The sequence below is a fragment of the Pan troglodytes genome, chromosome 4, assembly GCF_028858775.2.
Source record: "Pan troglodytes isolate AG18354 chromosome 4, NHGRI_mPanTro3-v2.0_pri, whole genome shotgun sequence".
Classification (NCBI taxonomy): domain Eukaryota; kingdom Metazoa; phylum Chordata; class Mammalia; order Primates; family Hominidae; genus Pan; species Pan troglodytes.
This window is the reverse complement of record NC_072402.2, coordinates 75832794-75853146: the sequence shown is the minus strand read 5'-3', so window position 1 is coordinate 75853146 and position 20353 is coordinate 75832794. Positions and strand designations below refer to the sequence as shown.

At 34.2% G+C, this 20353-nt stretch overlaps 1 protein-coding gene across 4 annotated transcripts in view; it reads left to right on the top strand.

Annotated features, from left to right (window-relative positions):
- NIPBL (NIPBL cohesin loading factor) overlaps window positions 1-20353 on the top strand; it is a 190573-nt gene that overhangs the window by 60808 nt on the left and 109412 nt on the right. For all 4 annotated transcript variants that reach the window (XM_024356630.3, XM_063811291.1, XM_001146090.7 and 1 more), the window contains exon 2: window positions 20131-20273. In XM_024356630.3, the coding sequence (XP_024212398.1) occupies window positions 20210-20273 (64 nt within the window). In that variant the 5' untranslated portion in view covers window positions 20131-20209. The remainder of the gene's footprint in view (window positions 1-20130; window positions 20274-20353) is intronic.

Here is a 20353-nt window from a genome sequence, read left to right as displayed (position 1 = left end):
AGTTCTAGAGACATTTTTTATTTCTGGACTTTAGTCTTGGATGGATGAAAATTTGATCTGATTTCAGGAAAGAAAAGGATTATAAATTAGAATCCATAACATGGTAAAAGAAGTTTGTTTTTAATGTCAATCTAATGGTAATTTTTGATCATTTAATTTTTTAATTTAATTAAATCTAAGGCTGAGCAGATTTTTCTGTATGGTTTCAGACACCAGTAGTGAAAATTACCCAATTCCATTTAATTCGGTAGCAGTAAGATACCAGTTGGCTTTTATTGATTAATCTTCCTTGCTCCTTCATCAACTATACCATATTTATATTTTATAAGTAAAAAGTTACTCATATTGCTAGCTTTTTGTGGATCTGTTTTGGATTTTATTCTCAATTTTCCCAAGGATTTTTACATTTTCAGTCTGTGTAAAACTTCAACTCTTATTTTTCTTAATAAGAGTATGGGGGGGTGGGCAGTTTCTATAATTAACTGATAGGTCTCTGTTAAAATGAGGTTCTCTTTCTAATAAAAAACAAATGTGACGTGGCTAATGTAAGTTTAACATGTAAAGATCATGGTATTAAGATCACTTGATTTATGTTTGTATATGACCACCTGGTGTCATCATTTTAACTACATGAACTTGCTCAGCATCCAGATTTCACACTCTTTAACTTAGTGTTTGATTGTGTAAGGTGTTGTGTTTTTCATCTAATACATTCTCTAGCAGTTTTATATTTTATTTCAACCTGGTAACCATATGACCAGCATTGTGCTAGGTATTATGGAAAGATTTCAAAAATTAATTTTTAAAAATTAATGAGACAAGATTCTGTACCTAAGGTGCCAGTGAAATGATTTGATAGAATGTAATTATGCATGACTGGATGCTGACTTTGTGTGCATCTAATACAGAAATTCATTAAAGGAAAAGATTGTAAAGTAAAATGGTAGGTAGAGGATGGTTTCCAGGAAGAGTTGGAACTTGAAGGATGGTAAGTGAAATGATAGAGGAATAGAGGATAGATAGATTTTGTCTAGGTGTCATGATAAAATAGTAACATAGACAGTCCTTGATTTACAGTGGGTCAACTTTACAGTTTAGATTACTAATGAATGGGAGCAATGGTAGAAATTATAAGATTACAGATAGTGGCTTTTCATTTTAGAAATATTTGAGCACTAACATTTTAAGGGGAAATGATTGTCACATTGACACATTCATACATTGGTACTATAAGAATTTGTAGTGCCAGAAAAGAATCATGAATGAATTCCCACATAATGAAGCTATGAAGAACTTTCAGAGGCCATGGAAATAAATGAATTTTTGAAGAGCTACAGGTAGACCTAAGTAGCTAGAGTTAAGAAATTATCAAAGATAATGAACCACTGGAGAAAGTGGAGTCAGTAGAGTCAATCTAAGGTACAAGAAAGAAGATTGAGTCACAGAAACCAAAGAATGAGTTACCAGATAGAAGGACTCACACTCACCATGCGCGTTGAATGTTGCAATACTGTTTCTCTTCTCTTCAGTGTCCCTCTTTTCCTCCTTGTAGCTTAAATTCAAAGGTCATTTAATCATTTCCTTGCATACAAATACCTTCAGTTCCTTCGCTCCCCTCTGTTTTGGCAAAACCACAGCTTTGGTTAAATCTCACCCTTGCAGCTAAGTGGGACTGGAAAATAATTCAAAAAACATAATGACTGGTCTCACTTTAAAGGCAGTGGGCTCTTAATGTTACCCAGCAATTGTACCACACTTCTTTGATCCATTCACTCTCCTAGATGATTGTTTCATTCTTTTTCCTCTCCTGAAAACCTCCAACATCTCTTCTTCATCAAGGCAATCAGAAAAGTTTTCACAAGTACCTGACATCACATTTGTCCTCCTATTCTTTGTTAAACCTACTCTAAACAGGTTTCTGCTCTTCTTTCCCACCGTTTTCAAAATGGGTCTTCTCTAAGTCACCAGTAACTTGCATCAAGTCTAGTGATCAGTTCTCAGACTTCAAGATTCAGTGACCAGTTGATGACTCCTTTGGTATTGAGGGCTCTCTTCGTTGTGCTTCTAAGGTACCATATTGTATTAGAATTGCTGTATCAATACCAGTGCCAACACAGAACACACAATATCCAAGGTTTCTTTTCAGTTCTTTTTGTTCTTAGAATATATTCCAGTATATTAGTTTCCTAGGGCTGCTATAACAACTTATAATACCATAAAGCTGGTGACTTAAAACAACAGAGATTTATTCTCTCACAGTTCAAGGGGCCAGAAGTCCAAACCAAAATGTCAGCATGCCTATTCACCTTCCAAAGGCTCTAGGAAAGAGTCTTTCCTTGCCTCTTCCAGCTATGGTAGTGGCTCCAGGGATTCCTTAACTTGTGGCTACCTAAAACCCCAGTCTCTGACTCTATCCCTACGTGGCTCCCTTTGTGTGTCTGTCTCTTTCTTCTATCTTATATAAGGATGTGTGTCATTAGATTTAGGGACCATCCAAAATGATCTCATCTTGAGATCCTTTATTACATTGGCAAAGACACTTTTTCCAAATAAGGTGACATTTATGGGCTCCCAGTGGACTTATTTGCAGGGGGTTGAGGGTTTCACATTTCAATAAACTATTCAGTAATTGCATAGTTATAGTCCTGTCATCAAAGTTACTTGAATTAAATTTTTCTGTGTGATTATGGTATTATTTGATATATAGTTGGGTTTGTTTGTTGCTGTTTGTGTTCAGTTTTAGGATTTGCTTTTTCATCCAATAATCATAATACTGATTTTTGAGTATATATAACATACACAGTCATGCACCATATGATGACATTTGGTCAACAACAGACCATAATGACCTACAGGTCCTACAGGATTTTAATACCATATTTTTACTGTACCTTTTCTATGTTTAGATACACAAATACTGTTGTGTTACAGTTGGCTACGTATACAGTACAATAACATGCTGTATAGGTTTGTAGCCTAGGAGCAATAGGCTATACCAGTAGCAATAGGTGCGTAGTAGGCTATACCATCTAGGTTTGTGTAGGTACATTCTATTATATTTGCACAGTGATGAAATTGCCTAATGGTACATTTCTCAGAACGTTTGTCCCTGTCATTATGTGACCCATAACTGTGTGTAGCTCAGAGGTCAAAGTTATATTAGGAGGATATGCCCAGAATTCTCACTACCATCCCATTTTACTTTCCTTGTGGATAACCATTTCATGACTACTTTCAAGTTTATCTTGACCTAACAAGTAAGTCTGATTGATTAACCTCATCTTAATCATGGGACAAAAACAAGCAAACTCCTCAAAGTTCCTATATTTAAAATGGTGATAACGAGACTTAACTCATTGGATTATATTGAAGATTAAATGGAAAAAAAAAAAAAGTAAAACAACTAGCACAGTGCCTGGCACATAGTAGATACAATTTCCTTTTTTCCCTTCTGTACCTCATAATATAGGCTATGTATTGCCTACAATTAGGGAGGCTAATCAGTTTGTTCACATATAGCCTTTTCTTTCTATAAAGGAGAATTTGTGATATATTAAACAGGCATTATAAAATATTACCCAGAAGTTTTATCAATTTTTTGGCTTTCAGCTCCTGAAACTATAGATAGCATTTATCTATAGTTAGTAGCACTAGTTTTAAAATTTGGAATCTTGATCCTCTCATTCATTTATGTATTAGAGCAGAGTCAGACTTATTTTAAAAACAATTCTAACCTGCCTGAGGCTTCTGTCTAGAAGTGGAATGTATTTTGGGTAAGCTTCTTAAACTTCATAAAATCACCTTCTCATTTATTCCTTGCCTTAATTAATAAAACATGTACTTCTGCTCTTAATGACCTTCAGCCATATACTCTTGACATTCTAAATTTTTCTAACACCCAATTTTGAGAAAATGTATTAATAGAGGACTGACTAAAGGTTGGCATTCTCTGCATTCCTCTGAATATTTCAAATTTTCCTTTTAGGTTAAACCATACCGTTGGAAATCTGTGTGCATGGATTGCATGATTTTGACCTCTTGTTAACTTTGCATTTGCTGGATTGTACTTTCAGGATGTGATTTTTTTTTTTCCCCAAGAAAAGAGAGGAAAAGGAGAAGTTGCCTAAAACAGATCTTTAGTTTTTTTAGGAATGCTATTAAGGACCTTCTCCATTATGTCATCCAACGTCTTTCTGAGGACTTACTAGTGAAATTACTCTCAGATTTCTGCATCTTGGAAATGCTGTACTTCTGAACAACTACTAATTCACTTTTATTTTATACACATATTTTCTTCTTTGCCTTACTAACAAGGAGACTTAAGCCTTATTTTAGGACCAACTCTTGGAGTTTGGAGAACAATGTGTGTTTCTATGTGCCATTTTTATTTTCGATATCAAAATATATCGTTTGCCCTGAATCTTTCCCCTGTTTATTTTTAGTCATATGTATGCATCAGAATTATCTGAAGCACTTATTAAATACCAGCTCCCATCCCTGAAAACCTTGGGTTCAGCGGGTATAATAGATTGCATTAATAGCACCGGTTGTTTGCCATGTGACCACACCATTTACCCCCTGCTCCTAAAGGGGCAGATTATATTTCCTTGCCCCCGACTTTGGATTTGCTCATAGGACTTACTTTGGTTTTAGTGGGCGTGACATGACCAAAGGCTTGAATAGCACTGGCAGGATTAGGCTTGTACTTTTGTGCCTCTATTGTCTCCAAAAGACCATGTCCAGCCTGGCCCACTGGTTCCGGGAGAAGGGTTGAGAGACTGTAGTTTTAGGCCAGTACGTATTGAAGTATTTAGGGGAATGAACTTTGATGTTGTCACCTCTTAAATGGTTCAGGGAGACACACACCACACACACACACACACCCCCGACCACCACCACCACACCACGAGTGAGGAAGGGAAAGACGAGGAAAGAGTGTGATTATTTAAGCAGATGGAGCAAAATGTAAACAACTGGTGAATCTGGTTAAAGATTATGGTAGTTTCTTGACTAGTTATGTAATTTTTTGAGTTTGAAATTATATCAAAAGTAAAAGTTATCTCTTCCACCTAAAAATGTAAAAACATTTAAAACCTTAAGAAAATTGTTCTGCAAAGTTTCTAAATCAGCTAGTTTGAACATTAAACTTTGTTCAGTGATAAAAATCTATACTAATGAACTAGGTACTGTCCAGAATACACAGACTATTACTGTTTTTTAAAATTTTTAATTTTGAAATAATGTAAATCCATAGGAAGTTGGGAAAAAGTATACAAGGAGGTCGTCACCCAGCTTCTCACAATAATACAATTTTACATAACTGTATTACAGCTTCAAAACCAGGAAACTGACGTTGATACAATCCGGGAGCTTGTTCATATTTAACCAGCTGGATATGTACTGTTGTGTGCGTGTACAGCAGGTGTGTGTGTGTACAGTTGTGTGTACATATAGTTATGTGTAACAGTACCACACTCAACTTACTATTCTATCACTGTAAACACTACTTCAGGTGGTATCTCTTCATAACCACACCTGCGCTCTTGTTGTTTGTTTTTTCACAGGGTCTTGCTCTGTCACCCAGGCTGGAATACAGTAGTGTAGTCATAGCTTATTGCACCCTCAACCTCCCTGGCTCAAGTGATCCTTACACCTCAGCCTCCCAAATAGCTGGGACTACAGGTGCATACCACCACACTTGACTAATTTTTGTACTTTTTGTAGAGATGGGCTTTTGCCATATTGCCCAGACTATTCTTGAACTCTTGGGCTCAAACTATCCATCTGCCTCGGCCTCCTGAAGTTGGTATTACAGGCTTGAGCCACTGCGCCTGGCCCACTTGGGAGTTTTCAGCCCCTGGCAACCACTAATCTTTTCACCATCTCTACAATGTTATTATTTCAAGAATGTTACAAAAATGGAATCATGTGGTTTGTAGGCTTTTGAAATTGGTATTTTTTCTACTTAGTGTAATTTCCTTTATATCATCCAAGTTGATGTTTTTACCAATAGTTTTTCCCTTTTATTGTTCTGGCAGTCTGTAGTATGGCTCTACCATCGTTGGTTTAACCATTCTGCATTGAAGGACATTTGTTTCCAGCTTTTCGCTATTATGAAATTGTCTTAGTCCATTTTGTGCTGCTATAACAGAATATCTGAGACTGGGTAATTTATAAAAAACAGAGATTTATTTCTTATAGTTCTGGAGTCTGGAAAGTTCAAGATTGAGGGGCCCACATCTGACGAGGACCTTCTTGCTGTGTCATCCCATCATGGAAAGTGGAGGAGCAAGAGAGCACAAGACATTAGTGGGGAGAAATAGAAGGGGACAGAACTCTTCTTTTTATCAGGAACCCACTCCTGAGACAACAACATTAATCCATTTATGAGGGCAGAGTCCTTGTGAACTAATCACCTCTTAAAGGTCCCATCTCTCAACACTGTTGTATTGGGGATTAAGTTTCCAACAAATGAACTTTGGGGGACACGGTCAAACCATAGCACGAATAAAGCAGCTATGAACATTCATTTGCAGGTTTTTGCATGAACACAGTTTTCATTTCATAAATACCCAAGAATGTACAATTGCCCTTTTACTTAGCATTTAGATTTTTCCTTTAAAGTTTATTCTGAGGCAATTGTTTTCATACTCTATTTGTGAGAAACTATTGTTCTTTCCAAGGCCTTAAAGCTATGACTAATTCTGTAAACACAGTTATTGTAATTTCAGGTTAATATTTTTAAGGAGTATATACAGCCTTGTGTGAAAAGAGAGAAATGGATTCAAAACTAAGCAGCTTTTAAGTGTGCCATGTGTATTAACTAAGATATGTATGTAAATAACCAGTAGATTATTTTTTGAAGTAGCATGAGTCAAAATAAATCAAATTGAGAGCCCCTTCAGCTTGTCTGTCAGGTCAGGAATGAACTAATTTGTACGTACCTTTTCTCCCTCATCTTGTGTCAGTCCTTCACTATGTACCAGTTACATAATCTTCTTTCCTTAGCTAGGCTCTGTCCTTCTTCAGGGACTTGAACATGTTAATCATTACGGATCCTCATTTCTTCTTCCGCCTTTGCCTGTTTAACTCTTACTTATGAGATTTCCTTAATGAGACATTTCCTCCCTCCCCAAACGTAAGTTTAGTTACCTTCTTTTTTTCTCTTGCAGCACTTTGTTTTGTTTTGTTTTTCATATAAAAAACAGCTAGGACTCTGGAATGTTAAGAGTGGGGATTCTGGAATCAGACTTGGGCAAGTTACTTAATCTTTATGTGCCTCTGTAATTATTGTCTTAAAATGAACATAAAAGTAGTACCTAATTCATAAGATAAGGATTAAATGAATTAAAATATATAAATCCCTTAGATAACAATGCTAGGCATATGTTAAGCACTATGTTAGTATCATCAAATGTTGTTGTTACTGTTATGGAATTTATCACAAATATGTAATTATATGTTTCGTAGTGATTATTCATCACCCCTACTGGACTCTAAGGTCTGTGAGGATATGTCTATTTGGTTTACCACTGTATCCTCAACAACTGCTGATTGTCCCTATTGTAGGTGTTAGGTATTAAGTGCATGATAGTGAATACATAAAGGTTTATTTTTTTAAAAAAATTCAGGAAACCAGATAATCAAAAAGAAAGAAATTAATCACTTAATAAGTTTCATCTCCCAGGGATAAGAAAACTTAGGTAAAGAGAGATTAAACTACTCCTTCAAGTTCAGGCAATTCAGTATTCTAATTGAAAGTGTTGTGTTTCCTTTTTAAGTCTAGTTTTGCTTTTGTGTTTGTATGTCATAATTAATTGTGTTAAAACATAATTTTAGAAACCGATCTTTCTATATCCCTCTTTTCTATACCCCCCAATTTTACTTCACTTTCTTAAACAACAATAAAAGTCTCCTGTAACATAAGAAAGCTTTTCTTCCTAATTATCTTCTTTAGGTACTTTAAAAAAAATCAATCAGCTATCACATGTTCTGGACAAGGGGAATCACTATTGAGTTAATATCCTAAGACGTTCAAAACCCAGAACCAAAAAAAAAAAAAAAAAAACCACCAAAAATGCTGTTTGGAGAGTTTCAGGTTTAATTAAAGAGTTTGTTCAGGTGTTTTTACTGTTTGGAATCATTATCTGAGAAATTATGCTATAACACATGGTCATTTGATTCTGTTCCCATTAGCCTTCTACCCTGGGATATATGGCTACTACATTTTCTTTTTAATAATCTGTGTTTCACAGTAAGTTTACTTTTGTGGAACTCTATTATTAAATAAATCAGAAATCTCACTTAAAATTTAAAAAATTATTTTTCTGATAAAAAATTGATATTACAGAACTAAATTTTTAAAAGTTTATGTACAGAAAGGATATAGTATTTGATGTTATCAAAACTTACATGTTATGATTAGTTCATTGACCATGAGTATATTAATTTAGAAAAAAATACATCCCTAATTTACATCATCCTTAATTTGTATACTTGTCATATAGTGCAGGGGTCCAGTGGAAATCATAGAAAGGTTACTGTAGGTAATGAGTCACAAGTCACTTTTCTCCATTGATAGCTTCTTTTTCTGTAAATCGAACTATTTAAAATAATTTAAAAACTTAGATCCTTAGTAAAAAGCTGTTTTTTATTGGTCTAAGTTGACTTTTTAAAAATTTATTTTCCCTGGCCAGGTGCAGTGGCTCATGCCTATAATCCCAGCTCTTTGGGAGGCGGAGTGGGGCGGATCACCTCAGGTCAGGAGTTTGAGACCAGCCTGGCCAACATGGTAAAGCCCGTCTCTACTAAAAATACAAAAATTAGCCAGGTGGGGTGGTGCATGCCTGTAATCCGAGCTACTCAGGAGACTGAGGCACAAGAATGGCTTGAACCCAGGAGTCGGAGGTTGCAGTGAGCTAAGATCGTGCCACTGCATGCCAGCCTGGGTGACAGAGTGAGACTCTGTCTTTAAAAAAAAAAAAAAAAAAAAGGCCAGGTGCGGTGGCTAACGCCTTGAAATCCAGCACTTTGGGAGGCCAAAGCAGGCAGATCACTTGAGGTCAGGAGTTCGAGACCAGTCTGGCCAAGATGGTGAAACCCCATCTCTACTAAAAATAAAAAAATTAGCTGGGGGGTGGTGGTGCACACCTGTAGCCCCAGCTACTTGGGGGGCTGAGGCACGAGAATCACATGAACCTTGGAGGCAGAGGCTGTAATGAGCCGAGATCGCACCACTGCACTTCAGCCTGGGTGACAGACTCTGTCTCAAAAAAAAAAAAAAAAATTATCCTCCCTAAAAAGCTATTCCAGTATCTTTTTTCACATTCATTAGTTATATTATTTAGTGGTTATATTTGGTTCTCTTGAACTGTTTTCTGAGTTTTTGAAACCAATTGCACAAATACAGCCCAAGGGAAACATGGTTTAGCAGTAGTAGGACTGAAAAAAAGTTTTAATTCTTGCTAACCTCACTGTGAGACTGTAGTATTTTGTACCTAACAAAAAATTTTCCGCAGTAATCTTTAGTTTAAAAAAAAACCCTTCTATTATAGAAAACTATATAGTTGTTATACTGTAACTTCAAATTTTTGTTGTATTTTTTATTGTCATATTGTTTTTTCTCAAATATTTTCAGTCCACAATTTGTTGAATCCATGGATGTGGAACCTGTGAATACGGAAGGCCAACTGTACAAAAAAGATCCCAGAATTAATAAGTAAGGTTTAGTAAGCTTTCGGGATACAGAATTAATATACAATATTCTATTGTATTTCTGCATCCTAACAATTAACAATTGGAAATCAAAAATTTGTCAATTATAATAACATCAAAAATGTGAACTACTTAGGAATGAATCTGAAAAAGTATGTGAAAGCACTGTAGACCAAAAACTAGTAAACATTGCTGAGTGAAATTAAAGAATATCTAAATTAGTGGAGACATATAAATTGTTTGTAGATCATAATGCTCAATATGGTTATCAGTTCTCAAATTGTTACATAGATTGAATGCTATATCTATCATATTCCAAGCAGCTTTGTAGAAACTGACAAGATGATTCTAAAATCCATATGTAACTATAAAAAAAAAACCCTAGCATCAGAACAGTTTGGGAAGAGGGAATAAATTTGTATTAAAGCAGAGATATTGATTAGATAATTGGATATGAGTCTAGTATATGGGAGAAAAGTCAGATTTAGAGATACAAATTTGGGAGCCAGAAGCACAGAAGCACTATTTTAAAATCATGCCACTGAATGAGTTCAACAGTAGAGTACGGAGAGGAAGATAAAAAGAACCAGAAGAGGATCCTGGAGTGGCCAGTTTAGTCAGCAGAAAAACTAGGAGAATGTGTTGTTCTGGAAGACAAAGAATTATTCAAGGAGGAGAGAATGATCAACTTTGTTGATTTCTAGGTCAAATCATATGAGGTGAGAGGCTTGCCCACTGAATCTAGCAATTTTAGTGTAATTGCTAACTGTGGCAAGATATTTGGTGGAATGGAGAATAAAAACACATATGGTTATGGGTTCCAAGAGAAAGTAGGAGAAGAATTAGGGATGAATATAAACAACTGAGGGAATTTTGCTGTGAAAGGGAACAGAAAAATTAAGCCATTGTTGGAGAGAGATCATAGGGGTCAAGATAAAGGGTGGGGTTTTTTTGTGTTTTGTTTTTATTGGAAGTAGGGACAATTATTTGCATATATATGTTTTATGCTGATTGGAATTATTCAATATGTGGAAAAATTGATGATGCAGGAGAGAGGAGAATTGCTGAAACGGTATTTTTGAATGAGTTAGAGCAGGATAGAGATCAGTATGCAGATGACACATAAGTGATCCATGATTTTTTGCATCTCTTCCACGTATACCTTTTCTTGATTGCTCTTTCATGTGCTTTATTAATGATCTTACCTATTGGGAGAGTTTCCTAAAGTATCTGAAGCATATTCCATGTTCTCGTACTAGATTGTCTTGAAGAACTGAGGATCAAAAATCAAAGTAGCCAGAGTTTCTTGAAAAGATTCTTAAGGCAGCCAGATTCCAAATGGCTAACAGAACCAAAATGGCAAAGACTATTACATACTTTTATAATTTAATATTAATATAGAAGTCTTGTTCACAAATTTTTCTTATATTTCACATGTACATCTCAAAAAGTTTCCATTTCAGTATTTAAACAAAAAACCACACACTTCAGGATCTTTTGCTTTCTAATATTGTTGAATAATCAATTCAGAAGAATCTGGCCAATCTTTGATGTGCTAGTAAAAAAAAAACCAAAGCTGAATTTTTAATTTTCTCACTTATTTACATAAGTTGAAAGTGTGCCCTCTTGTGGACTATTCAGTAATTTTCACATAAAAGCCTTTTCCTTGTATATTGCAGACTAAATTAATTGTATATCATCACATATGTTTTGGTCAGACGTTGAGATCTAGATCTTAATGTTAAGTTCTTTAAAACCTAAACCTCATTTGGAAACAAACAGTCATTGTTTGATTTTGCATTTCTAATACAATTGTGTATGAAACATTCTTATAACAGTTTCAACCTATATAAGGGACTTGGAGACAGGCTATTTCTTTTGCAATATAAAAGAAGATGAGAAATAAATTTTGTTTTGGTGTGTTGGGAGTGGACTAGAAATCCAAACAATTCATAGACGCGCTTGGAAATTTCCTCCGTAGCCTCTATGTAAAAATAAATTTTTAATAATCAAATTCCAGGACACAGGACTATTTTTTTCCTGAAGTAGTTTGTAGTTTTGTATAGTTTGGTACAATTAAACTTTGCATAACTAACTACAGGCCTCTGCAAATCCATTTAACTGTATAACAAACTGGGACTATTTAAAGTTATGTGAAGTTTTATTAAAGTCAGTTCATAGATGTGTATAGTTTTGCTTATTGTTTTATTTCTCAGCAAACATACACATATTTTATAAACTGCTTTTGAGAAACCCTAAATCTCAACCTTATTTACTTAGTGGTAACTTTTCTTTCTCTGCATAATAGTACTCAGTAGTGTAAATATATCCTTCTAATACACGTTATAAATATGTGATATAGCTACACTATTGGGACACGCATATACATTATTGGTATCCAGCGGTGGCTGCAGAGAGCTCAGGGTTCCAGAAGCAAAGCAAGTGTCTGAAGAGAGTTTTAGAACTTTGCTTTATTTTGCATTTTAAAAATTTATTGGAAGTAATTTGAAACTTTAGAAAAGCAGAAATGTTTTAAAGAAAGTGAGAATTTTTACAGTGCAGCTTATTGGGAACTTTTTGTTTTTGAGGTAGGATTTGAGGAAGATCCTTTCAGAAGTATCTTAAATAGCATGTGAAAAATCTGTTCTTGAATAGCAGGCAGGGAAAAGGAATCTGAAGGTGGCTTGACTGAAGTGAAAGGATTCTGCTGGAGAGGTGCCACTCTCTAGGGACTCACTGACCTATTTAAAATAGTAAGTAGTACCACATAGATTGATTTATTTATTTACTTAACCTGTGTAGCTATTTAGCATTTATATCCCACCTATTTCCTAAAAGGATTTTAGGTGTTTTATAATGTTAAATGTAATATAAACCAGGACAATAAAAATATACTAGTTTAAACTTTTTAAAAAATTCTTTAGTGTGAGAAGGCTGAGCACAGGGCAAGGAGAACCTTTTCATTCTCCCCCCAGAAATCTTGCTCCTCTTTTACTAAAGCTTTCAATCATCTCTCCAAGTGGTGGCAGGGCAATTCTAAGGTCTGACCTTAGTTCTTAGCATAGTATGTTAACAGATTTACCCTTAGTTTTCTGGCCCACCAAGACTCCAGCAGACTTTCTGTTGCCCAACAGGCTGGGCTGCAGCCACACTATAACAAGGTCTGAATCTCAGCCTTGTGAGATGAGTATGCTTTTCCAAATTCTTATTTTCCTCAGATATTTTCCTCCCTTAAACATGTGGATGGTAGCTGTTTCCTGTATTTGCCATTCCTGTATTTTGTAGAATCCTTTTTATACCTTCTAGTTAACCATTTTTTTACTACTTAATAATTCTATATATTAAATTTTTCCTGCTCAAAAACAGTGTGTGTGTATATATATATATGCATGTATCTGTGTGTGTGTATATGTGTGTGTGTGTATATATATATACACACACACACATATATGTACTTAGTTTTAAGCCTTTCCCCCACCACCAAAAAAATTAACATTAGCAAAGGTGTTAATTAGCTAAATATTCCACATATATGAAATTTCAGTTTATTCAAAATAATGTTATAATCACACAAGGTGACAATATAGTATAAAGAATACTGACCTAGAGATCAAACACTTATATTCTAGTCTTGGCTAGTGAATTACTAGCTCAGAGACCTTGAACAGACACTTATGTTCTTTGAAGAACTTTTACTGTTTGCTGTAGGTTTATCTTTTTTCCATAGCAGTGTAGATGTTTCTCAGTTTTATGTCCTTTAGAGAAACATAAGAATGTAAGATTTGATTAGAAACACCTGAGTTCAAATCCTATTTCTGCTGCATGCTGCCTGTTTAGCTGTAGAGAGAGTATTTACGCCCTGAAACTTAATTTTTGCATCTGTGAAATAGTGATAATCTTTACAATCCTTTGATATTGGAATGTTTAAGGAAAGGAATATATAAATATCTGACACATAAGAAGTGCCAAAAAAAATTTCCCTTACAGCATTACTTTATTTCTTGCCTATCTGATCTATTTTAATGTAACTGTTATCAACCCTCAATAAGTGGCTTCCATAACTATAGCTATAGTTCAGACTACTTTTGTCAGATTGTGAATTTCCAACTTCCTGCTTTAGACATCTCCAACTAGATATTACACTGGCATTTTAATCTGAACAAGTCCAAAATTACACCATGGTTACATGTAAGTACTGCAGTATTCTAACAGAACTTTCTGCTTCCATCCTCTGTCTCTTTCTCCCCCACCTTATCTTCCTTATCACCATTAAATTAGTCTTAACTGAAAGCTTAAGGATGTGGAAAAAGATATCAACATTATGTAAGAAACTCCCTTGCAGACTCCAATTGACTTTTCTGGCCATATGCTCTGTCTAAAGCGTTTATGAATATACCTTGCATATTATATTAGTCTTTAGTACCTAGCTCAGTATACTTCATAGAAGATGCTTAACATAGGTAATTATTTAAATATTCAGAGAAATCTGTGTACATATAGCAGCAACAGGAGACTTACTAATTTTTTTATTTTATCATAGTTTATATTAGTATTTTCCTGAATCATAAAGTAATATTCTAATCATAATAAAAGTCCCAAGGAGTACAGATAGAAATACCACCAAAATAAGAATTCCCCAGCATCTCAGCATATACCCGACCCCTAATCATTGTTAAAGGTTTAATAATGTTCTTTTTTTTCATGCCTAGACCATCATTTTTATGAAAATGTGTTTTAAGCAGAAGTATTTAGCTTGGTTGATGAGCTTATGATATGCACATTGATATTTTCAGTTAGCAATATATCTTTAATATCTTTTCATGAATTTCAAGAATCTTTGCCATTCTTCTTTATTTTAGTGCCAATTTGTTGAGAGATTAAAATATAGAATCATCACTGTAAAGTTGGTTCAGGCTTTAATTCAATGATTCTTTCTCTTTTCTCCCTCTGAAATATGTACCCCCCTTTACCACATTCTTGTGGCCAAACTCAAATTTTAAAGGGCAGAGGATGTTCCATCTTGTTAACCATTGTACTTTGCTTGCCTAGCATAGTGTCTGACACAGTAACATAAGATAAATATTAATTGGATGCGTCATGAAGGACTAAATATTTTAGAAATAGTATGTTGTGTTGGGTGCCACTTATAACTCAGGAGGTACTTACAGGTTTGAATGAACTGTTATGTAACCTGATACGGCATTTTAAACTGTTAACTATTAAGCATAGTAAAAGGAAAATGCTTTAGTTATGTTAAAGACAAGATGAAGCAGATTTTTCTGGAAAACAACACAAAGTAGAGTTTAAAGCAATTTATTAAATTACTAAGACAGATTGAATAGTTATTATGAGAAAAGTTACCAAAATCGTATCTTACATCCATCATGTATTTAGCTCATTTTTAGTGTATTCAAAGATGGAGGAAATAAGGGGTTTGTGCTTGGTAAGATTCATTTGCTAAAATGTCATTGTACAAATTTTGAAAAGAAAGGTTATGAACTTAACATAAAAAATACCATGGTGTTTACTTACTCGTTGTAATCTTGTATCCAAAACTGATTTTCCTCAAAGTGAATTTTGCTTTCTGCTCAATAGTTCAGATCAAGAAGGAAGTAAGAGTAATTGAAGTGCCATAGAAATGTGAATCACATACTAAATGTGGTTATAAAGTAAGGATCCTAACTCCATAAAGCCAGAGTCACCATACTTTACTGTCACATGGTGTAGTATACTGACTAACAGTCTTTTAAACTGGATGTTTCAATCAACCCATAAAATAATATTTAAAAAAGAATGAGACATCTATATAAATGAAAGATTTCTAAGATAATATACATGGCAAAAGCAAGATGCAGAAGAATATATAACAAATAACAGCTTGCATTTAACGAACACTTAGTACATGCCCAGCACAATTCTAAGAACTTTACACATATTATTTCATCCTCACAACAAAATTTAATAATAATTACCTACCTCGTATATCAGAGATGAGGAAACTGAGGTGCAGAGATTAAATAAGTTGTCCAAGGTTATGTAGTAAGTGGGGGAGCTTGGATTCAAACACACAGCCTAATTAATCTCTTTCTTCTTGGCTATATATTTTGAGTACATTGATTGTGTATGCATAGTAATCTCTCATGGATGTACCATCATTTGTTATACTAATAATATTGTTATACATTTTAGCTGTTAGTTTAAGTGTCCATGTGCCAGATAGCCTGATCTTGACTCCAGCTGTATGGCCTTAGGCAAATTATTTATCTTCTCTGTACATCACATTCTTCATCAAATAGAACTGTAATATTAGCACCTCAGGTTCATATGAGGATTAAATGAGGATTAAATTTATTACATAGTAAGTGCTGAGCAAACATGAGTTACCATTTCTATTTTTTAATCACTAAAAGTAAAAATGTGGGAATATCTACATGTGTATGTTAACATGTATATGATTATTTCTTTAGGATATATTTCTAAAAGTGAAATTGTTGAGAAAAAATGATGCATTTTTTTAAGGCGTTGGTTATAGGGTGCAAAGTGGCCCTCCAGAAAGTTTATCTACCATCAGATAATAAGAATGCCTTTTATTCCAAATCTGTCCCAATTTTAGTATTATTATAATCCCTACTGATACTGTTTTATTTGCATTTCTTTTGTTTGCTTGAGGAAGTTGTAAATTTTGTTGTGAAATTAAATGAAGAAGTGGAGTCTTTAAAAATCTTGGCAAATGCTTAAAAGTTCCCTTCAGACTCATTAGAATGGACTAAATTGATAATTTACTATAATATCTTCCCCTAATTAAGCATTCTTTTAATTAAACCTCCAGCCATTCTTAAATTTAGTTTATAAATGATTTCTCAATGTATTTTGTTCGATTTAGTTCTTAGTATTACAACAGTTAAATTTTTTTCTGCTTTCTGTTGCCAGTATTTATTTCTCCTACCTTATGATTTAAATAATTGTAGGTGAGCAGGCCCAAGACTATGACTTTTAACACTGTGGTGAAATATATACTGGAATGCCAAATAATTATTTATAATAGATCTTTTAGAAGTAGGAATTATTTGTATTGAAAAGATGCCTTTCCCTCTATTTGTTTTGAAAAGACTCCTGTTCTTCATCTGTTCTCCCAAATCTGTTTAGTAATGCTGTTAACTTTCTGGATCACTTACTATGTGCCAGGTGGTATGTCAAATGATATATGTGCATTATTTTATTTTATTCTCATCACCACTTATGAGGTGGGCTACTTTCCTCACTCTTCCATTTTTTCAAATCAGCAACTCTCAGATGGCTTTGCCTGGTTTAAAATTTACCCACAATTTTAAAGACATTTTACCTGAACTCACAAAGCACTGTGCAGTATACTCTTATAGTTCTATTCCCTCCATCCCTTTCAGTGTTCAACCCACTAAATTTATTTTATAATCTACTAATCAGTCACCAATCACAGATTGTAAAGCACTACCTTAAGTGACAGTTTTAAAGCCCTCATTAAAATCTTCTTTACAGTTTGGTTGCAGTTTCATTCTAGACACATGTCAGCTTCAGTTTTACGAAAAACAATATACTTTCACAGAGCCAAGCAGTCCAAAACATTATTCAATCCAGAGCCAAAAATGTCATAGCTAGTTAGTTAGGGTTGTGTTTGTTCATGTTTAGAATCCTAGGAACGCTATTTCTTGATGGACCCTGGTCACCTTCCAACGTAAAGTAGCAACATTTCCACAGATTACTTACATTTATTAAAAGCTGTGACTTTAGCTAAAATTGTAACCTCATTTCTACCAAATTCCTCTGCTGTTCTTCAAAATCTTGGATTCCAGTGGAATTAGCCATAGTTCAGCAGTGAAGATCAAATATTTTTGTCAGTAATCATCTATCAACGTGTAATTAAAGCACTTTAAACCAAGTAAGTATTGTTGCTCTCCCGCCCTTTCCCCTTTACTCCCAGTGTTTAGTTGACATCATTTCAGTGCATTTTTATGTCACTGTGAAAAGCACAATCTTGTGGTTAGGTTTATTAATCTTCTAGTTCATATATGGGTAACTAAATACATAGTCATTTTTAGGCTAAAAATCCTAGCCTGGGGTTGGATCTGCTCTATTTGTTACTCACCTGGGACTTAAGAAAACAGTCAGATAGCCCACAGTAGAATCCTCTAGCATATTACTCTCTTTAGGTTCCTATTCTCTGAGTTAAATAATTAAATACAGTCATTTGTTACTTAATCTGCTTGAATATGGCAGTGTACGTGTACAACAGTGAGTTGTATATGAATAACAAGATATTTTTGTGATCTGTAATTTTCATTCAATGGTTTCTTTCCATTAATTACTGAGCATAAGTTGGAACTTTCTTATTAGCATAAATTTAGGAAAAATTCATTGTGTTTTGGTGACCTTTATCAGATTTTAAATTCCAACCAACTTTTTAAAGTGCTTGATGTGACTACTAACTATGCAGTGTTGCATTACATTTCTTTAGTAATTGTTAAATAATCAAATTAATAATTTCAAAGAGTAGAAATTAGTAATTTCACAGTGTAGCAAATGGACAAATATAGAATAGCTAGTAGTGATTATAGCTTTCCTATATTATTTCCTATGCCTTTTCCTTTCAGTGGGCTTCTGCTAGAAATTTTGTCAGTCATTCACCAAAGGAAAGTAATGTTTTTTCCCTTAGCTGGCAATTAGTAAAGAATGTACATATAAAGGTCTTTAAACTGTAAAGAAAAAAGAGGAAATGATTACCACAAAGACAAGATAGTTAATACCCCTAGAAGGAACCAGAATGCTAGCCTTTTGGATGATGATTCTATGGATGCTTACTTTATAACTCTGTTAACTGTGTGTGTGTGTGTGTGTGCGCGCGCATGTGTGTGTGTACCAGTTTAATGTACCTTTGTGCAATAGGTCTTATATTTATAATAATAATGTTTGGGGTGAAGGAAATTCTTAGTTTTAACTACCCGTATAATTATACGTTAAATAATTCTATTTGCAATGTTGCATTCAGACATATGAGTAAGGGAAATTATTAGTATTATGTCATTTGAATGTTTGACGTTTACAACTCAAAAACTTAAGAGGTTCTCTTAAAAGTGACTGACTAGCAAATACAACCTTAAAAAGATAAATATTTAAGTTTTTTAAACTGGAAATTACAATTCCGTTTTTAATCTTAGCTCTATGGTTTAGTTGATGTAGACTTCCATTTGCTGATTAATTTATAAAGTAAAAGTCACTTAATGAGAGCATATCTTTGATTAATGCGTACATTGTTAAAATATTATCTACTTACAAAAAAGGACTTACCAAGTACTGTTAAAGGAAAGATAAATGTTTTACAAGCCATATGTTGAAAATAAGAGAAAAATGTGGGGGCTTGGAACAGAATAACAAAGTGTTCAGTTTTACAGAATGTCTTCATATATTTTTCTGTGTGTGAAGAGAGAGAATTCCATCATGATAAATACTGAACATTAAAGTCAATTAAGTCATTTGTATGGGGAACATTAAAAATGTTAACACGTCTTTGTCCTTTATGTGGTTGCATATTGATTATGTGACTTGTAAGAAACATGTAGTGATAGTTGGAAAGACAAGCTAAGTACATGAACATTAAGTAATCGTGCAAGATTGAAACAAGACAAGTTTCAAAAGATGTCACAAAGGAATATATAATTATTTACCAAAATAATATTGGGCAATAAATGTCATAAGTTCAGAGTAGATTAAGATACTCATTTGGATGAATTTGAGGTTTCATGAAATCGTGGGAACGTGCTTTGGATCTTGAAGAATTATAGGATTTGGACCAAAGTAGGAATGGGCTCCCTAGGTAGGAAGAATGTCTTAAGGAAATGTATAAAGATGGGAATACACAAGGGAGATTTGGGAGAATCTGATTAGATCAGGTTGGTTGGAGAGGGTGGTTTATGTAGGATAGTGATAAAAGACACAGCTAGAAAGGCAAGTTGAAGCTAGATTATGAGGTTAAATGTTTAACGTGCTTATAATGTGGAAATGAATTGCAGTGCTTGTCGAGGTTGATCAAGTATTCCTTTCTAGCAATCCAGCCTAGCAGTTAAGAAACAAACTCTGGAACCAGATTGCTTTGGTTCTAATTCTTGCTCCACTAGTTACTTTAAACTCACTGTAAATTAATTTCCTCTTAGTAAAATGCAAAAAACAATAGTAGCTACTGTACTGGGTTGTTGTGAGAACTGAATTAATGTGTGCAAAGCACTTTGCAATTGCTTAACATGTAATAAGTGGTATGTGAAAATGATTATTATATAGGTTGAACAAACCAAAGCAGTAACTTTTTTTTATAGTGATTAAGCATTTTCCTCATAGTAATATATCTGACATATTTCTACAAATAATTGTCTGTTTTGTGTGTTGCAGTGTTTGGGAAATGGGAAGTAATGACAGCTGGCACCTGAACTAAGTACTTTTATAGGCAACACCATTCCAGAAATTCAGGATGAATGGGGATATGCCCCATGTCCCCATTACTACTCTTGCGGGGATTGCTAGTCTCACAGACCGTAAGTTTGGTTAATTTATCTAATTTAAGTTCTACTGTGTGTTAACAATAATTTTTACAGTGACTGTTCTAAAAATTATT